This window comes from Astatotilapia calliptera, chromosome 16 (genome assembly GCF_900246225.1).
Source record: "Astatotilapia calliptera chromosome 16, fAstCal1.2, whole genome shotgun sequence".
Taxonomy (NCBI): Eukaryota; Metazoa; Chordata; class Actinopteri; order Cichliformes; family Cichlidae; genus Astatotilapia; species Astatotilapia calliptera.
The window spans coordinates 12,796,749-12,811,493 of NC_039317.1; the positions used below are offsets into that span (position 1 = coordinate 12,796,749).

General features: G+C 39.9%; 1 protein-coding gene across 4 annotated transcripts; it reads left to right on the top strand.

Moving 5' to 3' along the window:
• The first annotated feature begins 2,764 nt into the window (after nt 1-2,764).
• LOC113007951 (G-protein coupled receptor 183) lies at nt 2,765-12,612 on the top strand. 4 transcript variants are annotated; one of them, XM_026145032.1, is made up of 4 exons: nt 2,765-3,029; nt 10,848-11,207; nt 11,543-12,057; nt 12,156-12,612. In XM_026145032.1, exons 1-4 carry the CDS (start codon nt 2,966-2,968, stop codon nt 12,318-12,320), a joined length of 1,104 nt encoding a protein of 367 aa, XP_026000817.1. In that variant the 5' UTR covers nt 2,765-2,965; the 3' UTR covers nt 12,321-12,612. The 4 variants fall into 4 exon arrangements, with proteins under 4 accessions (XP_026000817.1, XP_026000820.1, XP_026000819.1 ...); XM_026145035.1 differs by lacking the exon at nt 2,765-3,029 and adding an exon at nt 7,944-7,971; XM_026145034.1 differs by lacking the exon at nt 2,765-3,029 and adding an exon at nt 7,995-8,011.
• The last annotated feature ends 2,133 nt before the right edge of the window (nt 12,613-14,745 follow it).

A 14,745-nucleotide genomic window follows, 5' to 3' on the forward strand; every position in this document is an offset into this window, starting at 1 on the left:
TGCAGATTGGCCGTAATGGCTTAGAGCGACCCATCAGATGCTAAGCAGTTTGGACAAAGGGGATACTAAAGCATATGAGGATAGGGTGACCATCAGCAATCGCCGGCCAGAGAATTCTCTGAAGCCACAGTGGCGGCTGTCTGGTCTGTAGTGGACTGAAATAGATAGCACAGCTTCAGCCCTGGGATAGAGGTCCTGAGGGCCAGCACTGACCACACAGCTGGGATTGCGAAGAAGGGGTTGACCAGTGGTCAGAGTCAGAGATGCCGTTTGGATCACGGTATGGGTAATGAGTTGAGGAGTTAAAGAAATGCCTGAGCAGGAGATTATTGGTAAAAATTGAATTCGTTTGTCAGACCTAGAGTTCTGTTTTAGGCAAAAGAGAAAAGGCCAGAACAGTTAAAGGTTTTAAATTAGGTGTAGGACAGTCCGAGCTGGTCTTGGTTGAACGGAGTAAGCAGTGAGTGACGAGCGAAGCCTCAAGTTGGCCACTTGTCACAGTGTGAGGCTGATTCGGCCTAATGAGCATAGTGCTGTCACCACACATCTGCCTTTCATTCACTTGTAGAATCTGGCAGACTCAAAACCTGCTGGAGTCACTGCTAGATGCTGGAACTTGAGACACTGTTACTTCACTGGTTGCCAGATTGCAAAAATAAATAAAATAAAAAATCCTCACAAACTAACCAACTTTTGCTTTTACCAAATAATCTGATAGCTGATATAAAATAACAAAACACACATATTTTAATCATTCCTTGTTTTCCAGGAAGAGTGAGAAAGTATAACCAGAACGGTTACTTCTTACAGAGGCAATAAAAAGTTTCAATGACTAAACAAAAACAGTTTGTTTTAATTGAAACATATTTTTTTTTATAATCAAAAAATCATTTTAGCTCATGCTAGCAGTTTTCTATCTTATATACACACCTAATCAAACCTAATCTCATGACTTTCTTGCATGTCACAATTGTAAGATGGGTAAATAATGATTTAAATAATGTTCCAAAGCCATCTTGCAATTATTTAGAATAACAAGTGCCACATTCTATAAATCTCTTTTGCATGATCTAATAATTAAATGTTACAGTAATAGAATTAGTGTGGTGTTTAGTGGGTATTAGTGGTTCTGTTGATCAGAAGAGAAACACAGAGATACTATGCCCTTTAAGGTGATAATGATGATTAGGTCGTGGTGTCTCTGATCTGCAGACGACAGCAGTCATCTCATCTGTCCTGCCTCTGAAGGCGTGTCTGTAGACAGAGCAGCTACTCAAAAAATTCCTCATGGGCATCCTCCTGGAAAATAGCACAAAGGTTTACTAAACATCATTGTGGCGGTGGCACCAATTATTGTTAATATACATCAAATAGCCTCGGCTGAGTCCAAGGAACAGACTGATCACTCCAATGACGGCAACTGTCAGTCTCCTCCCCAATGAAGAGAGCTGTTGAAATAATTAGTCCATGCTTTGTGAATAAAACAATAATACAACAGCCGAGATGACATCCAAAATATGCACATCGCCTCAGATGACCCGAAAACTGGCCGTGGCGTGGACAGCGGAACAAGGCCACATCTTTAAACGCAATCAGAGTCACCGGCTGCAGATGAATGCATGCTTTGTTTAAGCTTGGTATACAAATATTGATGGAAGACCAGTGACAAGGAATTCCATAAACACACAGCTTTTGGAATAGCTCGTAATATCATTGACAATATTGTCTACCTTCACGTTTTTGCATTTTCATGTTTGCATACTGTTTTTACTGCTTCATAAAATTGTGTGTGTTTCTTTTATCTGCTGCTTGCATTTTATTCTTTATTCTTTTTTCTTTTCTTTTTTAAACAGAGTTTCACTAACTACTACATCCTCTTTAAAATGTATACACTTCTTTGCAAAAAACAAATCATCAGAAAATACACCTGCAGCAGTCCAGGTAATATGAAAACACATAGAAGAACATATAAGTCAGAGTTTAGAGTGCTTAAGTATTGTTTCATTGCTGAGCCTGAAGATGGTGCTGCTCAGCTGCGCGCTTCCTGTTGTAATGGTTATGAAAATGAAAACCCCTGCAAACCGCACTAACTTCAAACCTTGTGTTAACCGAGCTCAGATCCTTTTTCCGGTAACGGATCTGTTCTGGTTAAACAGAAAATCACTGAATACCTTTTCCCTCTAGTGCTAGTTTCTGCGCAGCTGGGGTGGTGGGTGGTTCGACATGACATGAGGTTCTATAATTCTATAAATATAACTGAATATTCCAGCTTAATGTAGCTTTGCAGATAAATGTGTGTATAATATTGTCATTTATTTACAGTGTGATTAGTGTATATTGTTAAGTGGCATTAGAAAGCAAAATAGCATGTACAAAAACACGCTTTCTTACTTATTTCCTTTCGTTTTAAAACCACGTGCACATTTTGCAACCTAAAAACTTTTTTAAACTTTGTTCAAACTTTTAAGTTAGTTAGATGGGCCGTTTTGTTGGTGCTTTGTTGCAACTCTTGTGAGTTTGTATTGATTTTTATATATTCATACACGTGAAGAGTTTGGCATACAGTTCACATACAGTAAGTTCAAAGCATGTCCACTGCTGTGAAACGATGACACGCAATGGTTTGGTGCGTGTTAAAAACAGTCTGTGATCCCCTACGTTAAGACAGGCCCAGAATGAAATGTGAGAGAAATCGTGGCCTGCTAATCACAGACACCCGTGACAGCTTCTAACGGCTGCTTTTCGCACATACGCTCTCATTCAGTCTCGTTACTCTCCCATAGTAACAAGAGTCGTGTAGCACCCTCGCCTCTCCGAAGCGAGCGGAGTTAAATTGTTTCCAGAAAAACAACAAAGGACTCATCAGTGATAAAGGTGACAAATATGAACCAAAGTGTGAAAGGAAAGTCTTCACGCGAGCATGGTGGCAAAGGGGACAAGGCCTGAGTAGGGCAGGCGGCGATTGATGCGACTGATGAGACCAGACACGAGCCACATGAGGCCCACTGACAACGCAGGAGTCCCCTGCGGTATGTCCACCAGACTGCTTATGCACGCACGCACACACTCACACAAATGCACGCATTCACACAAGCACGCAATTTTAACACTACCACAGTGATCCCGTGCAAACGCAAATAATGCAGACATAACAGTTTTAATAAAAAGAATTTTTAAAATGATTAAAGCTTTTGCTTATTGCTAACTTATGAGTTCGTTTATCCTTCGGATTTGTAATGTTCGCCCACCCTCTAGTGGTTTTATATTATATTGCAATTATCCCAAAATTAGCACTGCACATAAGAACAGATTTTTCTTTTCTTTTTTCTTTCTTTTTTTTGACATTTCTGTGTTAAAGTAAAAAAACAACAACTGCTGTTTCTTCCAGTCATTATTTCTTCTATTTGGCTGCCAAACAAATAAACAGCAGCACAGTGAAGTTAATAAAGTACACTTTGTGTGTCTCGTGTGAGTGGGGCAAGTTTCACACGCAATTCATTTTGGCAGCAAAAAACATCCCAAATTTGGTTGGGCATCATTTGTGGAACCACGCTGACTATCCTACACATGTTGTGGACACCAGAAGTCATTCCCAGTTTGGCTCACCAACACACCCCTGGTTCCCCTCCACCGTGAGGGTGCCTTTAAAACGATATGCCTTCTGGGGTGTTCTTTTATGGACTGGAGTTGCACCATTGAGTATTGTGTAATTCTCTTCAAATCACTTTGTTCCCCTCTCTCCTCAACCCCCTCCTTTTTTTTAGCCCACCCCTGACTTAACAACCAGAAAAAGGTCACATTTTTGAGAAGTGACTTCCATGCATGTTCCATGCTGGGTCGTCACTTTCGATTTCCTAAGACCTTTCATGTCACACACCCATCAACCCAGAGAACTGCAAGCACGCTACTACAAACTACCATGTGCAACTTTTTATGCTGCTGCTGCCACTGGTGTTTTCTTCACTTATTTTATTTCAGGTTTGTCAGAACACAAAATATCATTCAAATGCACAATGTGCTGTGTATTATGTTTCTCTTGTACACCCAGGTTTTAAATCTCTCTGTGGGTACTGCTGAAGCCCATTTTGGGGCTTTAGTAGAGACCCTGCATGGGTAGGATTGGTGATAATCTTCTCCCTTCGTGTCTTCCTGAGCTTCTGCAGAATTTAACACTGAGATACCCTCAGGACACCTAGTGAGGGCTTAACGAACGACTGTCTTTTCCTTTTCCAGCACATCTTTCAGATGGTATGAGATGTTTAACTCAGGGCACAATATCATTAATGGAGCATGAAATTTAGGCCTGAAGTGCAGCAGGCTCCTAACCTGCAGGTGACACTGTCTGCATGAAGCTTTTATTGTGACTTAAGTGAGCTGTATTATAACCACATTTGACTGGTGACAATTAGTGACCTTTTGCCTATCCAGCAGCCATCCATTTCAATTACGCAAAGCTGGAAATCTTTTGTGGATAACCAAGTAAAATACTAGCCAGAGAGCTTCCACTGTACTTTTACTGTACTTTACTGCACTATACTTTACGGAACCAAAAATTAGGTGAGAAGGGGTCTATATTTATGGGTGTGGATTAACAATAGTCAGCTGCGTCTGACCTTCTGTGACTATATTAATATTTATTAGACAATATACCAAACAAGGAGGTAGATAACTTATGGATGAAGCCTGCTATAGGTTATTGTGAGTTCTTTTTTCCAGTTAACTGTCCTCCTCTTCTAGTAAAAGTCTTTCTCGTCGATCAATAATTAATAAATCACAAAGTTAGATATTGTAATCTATGGTAAATTTGCTAGCCCCTGATGATGCGAAAACTGAGGCTCTCTCCCTCACATCACATGATGTGCTTAAGTTATGATATTTTTTGTGGATTATTGTTAGCATTGTCAAAGTAAAACAAACCCTTATTTTTGTACCTTTCATAAGTGTCCACAATATGTACTTTCAGCTTCTCACTTATTTTTTGTGTTTACCTTGGGACCAGCACAAAGAGTACACTAGCTTGTGACCTCCCTAAAGCTGGGTTTGTGTCTCTTGGTTGCAAACCGGGGATCTTTTAACCAATTAACCAATAAACCACAAAGCAACTTCCTAAGTGTATCCACAGTGAACGTCAAATAGCTTACTGTAAAACAAGAAGCACTCAAAGACCACAGAGCTCTGCAAAGGCAGGTTGCCCTCTGGGCAGAATTTACTTTAAAGTATTTTGTATATATTCAGTTTGTTTTCATTGTTCTTTTTAAAAGTACTTTAAGAATTTTATACTGTTATAAAAAAGAGACATGTTGGAGTCAACTTGAAAGAAAGTTGTCAAATGGGGCATGATATTTGGATGCAAACTATAATGGGATATTTAGAATCCCCATATACTAGTATCATTTACTAAATGTTGCCAATACAAACAAAGGCAATAGAACTTTAACAATAGTTTTAAAGATAAAAGACATTTTTAATACAAGTTTGACCTTGAAGAAGAGTTCAGATGTCCAAAGTAATTATATATTTAGAATCCCCGCAAATGTGCCTGGCACAGTTTTAAGGAATACACTATTTTGCCAAAAACATTTACTCACCCATCCAAATCACTGAATTAAGGTGTTCCAGTCATTTGGTACAAGAACCCACATAGCAAGCAGGTCTGGCCCAGATCTGGTATCAAGTCGGCACTGCTGGATGACTTCTGGGATGGTAAGTGGTATGTCATCCAGATATGGGCCAGACCTGGTGGATTGGTTTATGTGGCCCAGGCCCATAGAAAACAGGTCTTCCCTGGATCCAGCATCAAGCTGGCACTTCTGACTGACTGGTGTCATGGCAGGGTGTATGTCAACCAGATGTTTGCCAGGCCTGGCAATGATGGCAATATTTATATTCCTATTCTCCTATTTTAGTCAGAAGACCCAAATGCCGTGTTGCAATACTATACTGCTATGGTAGCCAACGTTTCAAATGCAGGTTTGACAGGTTTGTGAGTATACACTTTATCCAATACCTATTGACGGTTTACTCATCTCTGTCAGTGGGTGGCTGTAGCTCAGGAGGGAGAACAGGTCACCTTCTGATTGAAAGGTTAGTGGTTCGATTCCTGGCTCCTCCAGTCTGCATGTCAAGAGTGTGAATGTAGTTAGGAAGCACTCAGTTTAGTGAAATTGGGCAAGTTGTATAGAGCAATTTAAGTAATCCTGAAGAGTAGAAAAGCACTATAAAAGAATCAGTCCAGTTTTGTCATGTTACTTTTGCAGTGTTTTGCATGTTCCGGCATATGTTTTTTATTATATGGCTTGATTAAGGTACACATTAGGCTGACATCTGCGGCCAGAGCTGAAACTGTTCTGGGCCAGCACAGAGCCAGCGGTGTGTCTACTGCTGGCCCATGTGTGGGCCACATCTGGCAAACCTGATCTGGGCCACCAAAGGGCTGTCATTCTTTGCAGTATGTGGGCCATGTGTAAGCACATTGTGTGGGCCAGATCCAGGCCATACCAATTTTGCTATGTGGGAAGCACCTAAGCACGCAGACTGCTGCTACAAACATTTGTGAAAGAATGGGTTTCTCTAAGGAGCTCAGTGAGTTCCAGCATGGTACTGTGATAGGATGCTACCTGTGCAAGTCCAGTTGTAAAATTTCCTCCCTAATAAATATTCCACATTCAGCTGGTAGTAATGTTATAACAAAGTGCAAGGGATTTGGAATGACAGCAACTCAACCATGACGCAGTAGACCATGTAAAATAACAGAGTGGGGATTGGTGGGTGCTGAGGCACATAGGGGAAAGATTCTGCATGGGTTTCCATGACTGAGCAGTTACATCCAAGCCTTTCATCACCAAACATAATGCAAAGTGCCAGATGCAGTGCTCTAAAGCACATCGCCCGTGTACTCTGTCTGGCAATCTGATGGACGAATCTGGGTTTGGTTGTTGCCAGGAGAAATGTACTTGTCTGACTCCATAGTACCAAGTGTAAAGTTTGGTGGAGGGGTGATTATGGTGTGAAGTTGTTTTTCAGGCTCGGTTCTTCAGTTCCAGCCAAAGAAAGTTGGCCAATTTCATGCTCCCAACTTTGTGGGAACAGTTTGGGGATGGTCCCTTGCAATTCCAACTTGGTTACGGACCAGTGCACAGAACAAGGTCTATGAATGAGCAAGTTTGTTGTGGAAGAGCTTGACTGACCTGCACAGAGTCCTGAACTCAATAGATCACCTTCAGGAATTAGAGTAGGGACGGCGAGCCAGGCCTCTTTGTCCAGCATCAGTGTCTGACCGGTGACTGACCAATTATGCTTCTAAAAGAATGGTAATAAATTCCCATAAACATGCCTAAAACTTGTGGAAAGCCTTCCCAGAAGAGTTGAAGCTGTTATAGCTACAAAGGATTGGCCGACATCATATCAAACCTTATGGATTAAGAATGTTACTCAAGATGTTACTCAAGTTCTATGGCTGTGAAAGATGGCTGAATACTTCATAATCTAGCATTATTATCACTCAGTGTTGGGGAGTAACGGAATACATGTACCGCCGTTAAGTATTTAAAATACAAAATATGAGTAACTGTATTCCGTTACAGTTACCGTTTAAAAAGGTGGTATTCAGAATACAGTTACTTTGTTGAAATAAATGGATTACACTGCGGTACTTTCCTGTTTCATTTTGTCGCGGGTCAGGACTGTTTGGGTTTTGTTTGACAGCTACGTTCTGTTGTTCCAGGCGGCAGCGTTACGGTTGCCATGGTTACAGGGCGACGCTCGCTCTCTCTCTGCGACTGTGTGTTTCCTAGGTGAGAGAGCGCCTTTTCGTTGTTGTTGTTGTTGTTGTGCTAAGCTAACAGGCAGAATGCTACAAGCATAGCTCTAAAGAATGTAGCATCATGGGCAGTGTAGTCCGCAGAGAGAATGGACTGCCATACACGTTATGGGTCTGTGAGCGCGAGGAGGGAGAAAAAGGGGAGTGGAAAGGTACGAGTTGTCATCGAGGAAAAACGGGAGCTGGAAGCATGTAAATATAATAATAACCACTTCAGCCAAGCTATTAAGACTCGACTGTACACCGTGTTCGTGTTTTCCTCCGAAAACAATAAGTTCCGTTGGAGCAGTCTTTCAACGCCTCTCTCTGTCTCTCGCAAGAAAAGTTGACCCACACAACAAAGTAAAGCTAGCTTTCGGCTACGAGCCGACAGGGACCCCGCCGTATTAGTCAGAGGTCCCTTTACTACAGCTCGGAGTCGCGGACCTTCAGTAATAGTAATAAATCACACGGCAATAGTACATTCACGTTGTTGTAAAAAGCATGATAATATATTAAGTAATCCAAAGTATTCAGAATACCATACTGTCATTGAGTAACGTAACGGAATACGTTACAGAATACATTTTGGGGCATGTATTCTGTATTCTGTAATGGAATACATTTTAAAAGTAACCTTCCCAACACTGTTATCACTTTCACCTTGAAGGAGAGGTCAGAGGTCAAATTTGACATCTTTATATGGTACTTTCTATATGTTAACAATACACACCACACTTATAAGAATCATAGTTTCTAAGTTCTAAGGCTTTTTGTCAATTTTGATCAATAAATCATTAAGTTTATCTTGAAGACCTTGGTGGATTTAAGCCAAACTTGAATGGATTTTTAACATGACCTCACTCTATACCTTTTTTCAAGCTACTTAGATTACTGTGACCTGGATGACTGAGAACCTGCACAGACATATTTACAGACAGAAAGACATACATGCATTCACTTTTGTTTTTTGCTTTTTTGTTTTTTTCACTCATCAGTTTCAATTATAAAGGTTTTACAGTCATGTGTCATGAGGGAAATGGCAACTCCAGCTGTCAGGTGGCTGCTGACACTGCTAGCTGTAGCTACACAGTTAAAATTAGTCATAATTTATTAGAATTAGCGGGGATTTCCCTCCATCAACGCCACTGGACTATTCTTCATCGTCTTGATGTTTTCACTTTAAAATACAAAACAGTCCAAAATGTTGGGGCACCTAATTTCCATCAGTGAAGTAGTATGAGCACACTGCGTCTTTTGTTTGCAGTGAAGCTCGTGTTGCACCTTCCTTTGCCAACACAGATTCACATTGCCACATGTAACCGCTATAACTATTCTCAGAATTTAACACCTTGTATTTCAGTTTAGAGTGTTTATATGTTTTTAATCTTTCAGGCGGGTTGGTGGTTTTGATTTGTACATGCACATATATATATATATGGAGACACAACTGCCTTCAGACTGTTAGTGTTTCATTCACACATCAAGCAATACTTTAGCTTCCTGCTATATCTTCCATCAGTACCATCTCAGGCCTTCTGCATTTACCTCAGCTACATAAGAGTATGAACTTGAAAAACCTCAGAGACGGGAACGTAATAAAACCTCACACTCTATCACTTCATCTAACCTTTCTCAAAACGGCGCTGCACCCACTGCCAGCAGCAGTGAAAGTGACTCCTATGTTAACTGCAGTCAATTCAAATCATATCACAACTCCTTCTGTGGTATGCATGTAAGTCTTGCTTTTGAATATATTCAGACTCTACAAGAAGAAGTAATCAGTTCTAGTCAACCTACACGGTCCTTTTTTTCAATCCTGCTCCCAAATGAGGTGCATACTCTTCGACACAAGACAGAATAAGACAAGATAGGATATATTGTATCTTCTCCTTATGCCCAGATCACGTCATATCTTTCTCTTTCTAAATTGTAAGACGATTTGTATTTATGTACTGTAGTACCCTTTCTACTCTATTTGAGCACTTGTAATGCTTTCTACTACAAATCCCATTCGCCCAATCACACACATTCATATCGTTTTTTGTTTAACACTCACACACACACAAACTCACAGGGACAAACCCTCACTCGCTGCTGACGGATGCCTCAGGGCCAAGTCAGGGTTCAGCATCTTGCCCAAGGGTACTTCGACATGCTGACTAGTGAATTGGTAGACAACCTCTTTGTTTCCAAATCTCATAATCTTTTAGTTACTCCACTGTGCAACTAACAAAAACTCAAATTAATTTAAATTAATTTGATTTCCCCCTTAGTTTGCATCACAAACCCTCCCCTCAAACAAGATTTCTGCCACCACAAACAGTGCAAACCTGTGATGGTTTATATATATTTTGTCTGCATAAAGGAAAAAAACAAAAACAAAATTGAAGTCACACATCACAGTCCAAGTGGCTTCTTGTTGTCACACTTTAAGTGTTAATACCCAATAACGATAAACTTTTAGAAATAACATATATGAATGTTACTGTTATGTTCTCAGCATGTATGTAAATTTATGCCACATATATGTATGTATATGCATGTAAATACATAATGACTACCTGCCTCACAGCTTGTGATTTAAAGTAGCATTGTCATCCCAATTAAAAAGTAAAAATACTAAAAAAACTGAAATGGCAAATAGGATGACAATTGATACAAGTACATTATATCTTAAATGAGGGTATTTTAATGCATTGCATGTCCTGGGGGACAGGATGTTAACATGCAACTACTGTTGTTGTTCATGTGTGACATTTACCCAAATGTAATGTGTGATGTCAGAAAGGAGAGGTGGGATTTGAACACTTCACATAAACTTTGCAAAGATATTTCAAGCCTTGCTGCTTCTTTTACAACCATAACTAGCAGACTCTGCAGCATTTACAGTTAAAAAATACTTGGTTACTCTGTTTCTAACTGTAAGTATTCCTTATTATAGTTTTCTTTGTCTATATAGCAGCACAGTGGTCTGTTGCTCCTGTATTTACATGCATTTTCCTGCCTGTGTTGATTTATTATGACATTCTTTCTTATTTTCATAAAGTGACAGGCAAGATGGCTGGTGGAAACATGACCCTGGACTCTGTTGCAGTTCCATCAAACCAGAGCAGCTGTGATGTGTTTGTATACCAAAGAGCCGCAGTGGTCCTTTTCCCCATTTTCTACTCTGTGGTATTCATCATCAGCACATGCGGCAACAGTTTGGTTCTCCGTGTCATCTGCCAGAGAAAACAGAAGTTCAACTCCACCTCCATTTATCTGGTCAACCTTGCTTTATCTGATGCTCTGTTCACACTGGCACTTCCTGGGAGAATTACCTACTACATCCGTCACTTTGACTGGCCTTTTGGTGACCTTCTCTGCAAAGTGACCACACTTCTTTTCTTTACAAACACATATGCAGGTAATATGAGAAATTTTGTCATTGTACTTTTGGAGCTTGTCTTTGTGTATGTCTGTACAGGTGCTGCCAGATCTTTATACTAGTTTTAGTTCACTTTTTTCTATTTAGAAAGACACATGCAAAACATGTCAGTAATTACAGACATGACCAGTACATCATATCTGTCACATATGACATATATATCTACTAACACTCAAAAAGCATTGCATTTAAACTTTTGAAATACATGAAACATTTCCAAATGTTCAACAACAAAACAAAATGCTCAGATTGCAACTGGGATGGTGAACGCAATAAGCAGAAGCTGTGTGTCACTTCCATTACATTCTCACCAGGTATCGGCTTCATGACCTGCATCAGCTTGGACAGATACCTGGCCATGGTGCATCCACACCGGCTGCAGTGTTTAAGGAGTGTAAAGGTTGTTCGAAGGGTGTGCTGCCTGGTCTGGGCTCTAGTTTTTCTGGAGGTAGCGCCTCTGCTGTTCCGCAGCATGCTGCATGAGCATCAGGGAAGACGAACCTGCATGGAGTACTTCAACTTCGAGGGCTCCCGCTTCACTCCGTATCTTCTGATTCTGGCCTGCGTTGTGTCCTTCTGCTGCCCGCTTACCATTATCATGTGCTGCTATGCCAAGATCAACATTAAACTGCGAGATGCAGCTAAAAAGAACTCTGTAACTGGTCGCTCAAGGAGGAATCACAGGGCCAACACTATTATTCTGCTCATCCTCCTCACCTTCATCGTATGTTTTAGCCCTTATCACGTCAATGTCATCCAGTTTATGGCCAGAAAAATACACCACCAGCCAACCTGTGAAGAACTGAGAGCCTTTAAAGTGTCTTTACAGGTGAGAACTGCTGTGTTTTCTTTTTTCAATTGATTTTAAAATGTCCCCGTCATTTCTCTTTCTTTTTTTCCTTTTCATAATTTACCCTTACCTTCTAGATTACCGTTTCGTTAATGAACTTCAACTGCTGCTTGGATCCAGTCATCTACTTTTTTGCCATTAAGACATACAAGAAGAGAGTGATGAGCCTGTTTAAAGACTATCTCTATACTTCCGGCGCCTCCTCCAAAATGACAGCTGAGAACAGCAGCAGCAACACCTGAGAAACCACAGCTGATTCTGCAAGATGCACATATAGAACATATGCCACAGACCTATTTTCCCATGCTAAACTAAAAAAGAAAGAAAAAGAAAAGGGCTTTATTTTACGTAGTCTCTTCTGCTGATGTGTTTTTTTAAATCCCTTCCATCTAAAATATATATCAATTGTGTATGGACACATGCAGTGTATGTGCCTTAATTTAGCTGTAAAAAAATGAACTAAATCCTTGTTCTGCTGTTAGTGTTGCACCCAGTATTTGTTTGTACTGTATGTATTGCCAAGTGGTTTTGTTGTTGTTGTTTTTGTTCATATGATGGCCTTTTCTTTTTTTCTTTATGTGTTTTCTTTATTATTATTTTTTAGTTTAGTTTTTTAATTTGTTTGATTTTGTTTTTTGGTTACAATGTGTATTCAGTCTAGTATCAACAGCGTCATACAGTAATCGTAAAAGGAAGTTACTCTAATCCATGTTTTCGTGGTAAAAGGGATTTTGTATAGTTATGTATTTGTACATTGTTAAGAAAATGTCCCAACCTATGTGTTTGTTTCCAAACTCTTTCTGAAAATACTGTGGCCATTAACGCAACACGAAAGCAGCTTGTACTTCCTTTTTTTGTTAGAGAAGCACATACCCAGCCAAGTCTTGGGTGAAATTTTTCACTGTAAGAGGAACCATTTGAGCAAATTTGTAAAGCATACGCTCCTGCTATCAAAGATGTTATTCATATGATCCCAGCAGTATTACATATTTCACAAAATGGAAGAACTGCGGGTAGGACAAAATGAGAACATGTCACACTTCTCTCTTTCATACCCACATCTGAGTTTTGTGTGGGAGTACGCAGATGAAAATCACCACTTCCTCACCCACCTTTCCTGCTCCCCTATCATAGGCCTCATTCCTGCTGGGCTCCACATCTTGTGGTGAGGGTACACTGTGTATTTTATGTGTGTATGTGTGTGTGTTTGTGTGTGCGCTCCTTGCAAATTTACGCAGGTGCACATTGTCTGTTTATAGCACAAAGTGTCATATTTAAATTTAACCTTTCGCATTTCCTGAGTTTTTCTGGAGATGTTGCCCTTTAGTTTTACATCGAAAACAATGTGCATAAACTATTCTATAAAGAAACATTAAACTGCTTTGAATGATTACTAATTTTTTTTTTGTTGTTTTTTTTATTGCTGGGGAATTTATTCACTTGTCAAGACACGGGCTACACAAACAAGGAAACAATTTTTTTCCACTTCTAGTCTTCTGAGGTTCTGAGGAAAACACAGTGAAATGAAAAAAAATGAAAGATGATTAAAACAGAAAGCAACATCATTGTCAGATCAGAATAGTAAAGGTTAATGAGTTCTACTAAGTAAATCCGAATTACCTTGAATGATTTTACATATTTTATTAAGGTAAATTAAGAAACATTTTATGTGTTCATATATGGGACACAAGCATTTGACGTATATGATGAAAATGTATAAATAAAGACAATAATACTAACAACATTAAGCAGCATTAATGGAAATGGCTTCATTTGTTTGAGATCTGCTCAGTAATTCACTGTATATTGTATGAACCTGATTAAGTCTAAGTGATCTAAGTGATCCTTAAATTAGGAGAAAAATGATCATTTAACAGATCAAACATAGAGGTTGTTAGAAACAGCATTTTAGCTCATCAGACATGGTAACCACAAAGGCAAACGAAACACTTCCTAGTGTGAGAAAATTAAGCAATAAATTGTTTATCACATCTGGCAAGAACCCGCAAGTTTGATATTCTATGTAGATCTTTAGATAGAGTACCAAACTCTGGTGCAACACAAGAAGTTCTCGTGTGTGTGTGTGTGTGTGTGTGTGTGTGTGTGTGTGTGTGTGTGTGTGTGTGTGTAGGGGTGTGTGTGAGAGAGAGAAAGAGTGAGTGTGTGTTTGTGTTTTGTTTGTTTGTTTGTTTGTTTGTGCATGGGCAGCACAGAATTAATGAGGTTAGCAGGAAATTGTTGCTGCTATTTTAGCTGCAACAAAGACAAGCTTGTTATGTTAATAAGTATATTCTATATTAGATGCTCGGATGTGAGAATGCAATGGGCTGGTAATTAACTTTTTACCCTGTTCAAGCTGGGATAAGGTAGTTATGAAAGTGGATGGATGGATTAATTTGGGATTAATTTAGTTTGGGTACAGGGTGAGCAATCTGAGCAGTGAAGCCCACACTTTTCTTTACCCCAACCACCACTGAGACATTCTCAAGAGACATAATCTCTCCAGCGAGTCCTGGGTCTGCCCCTGGGCCTCCTCCCAGTTGGACATGCCCAGAATACTTCACAGAAGAGGTTTCCAGGAGGCATCCTTGTCCGATACCTGGACCATCTCAACTTTCTATGTGAAGAAACAACGGCTCTACTTTGAGTCCCTCTTGCATGACTGAG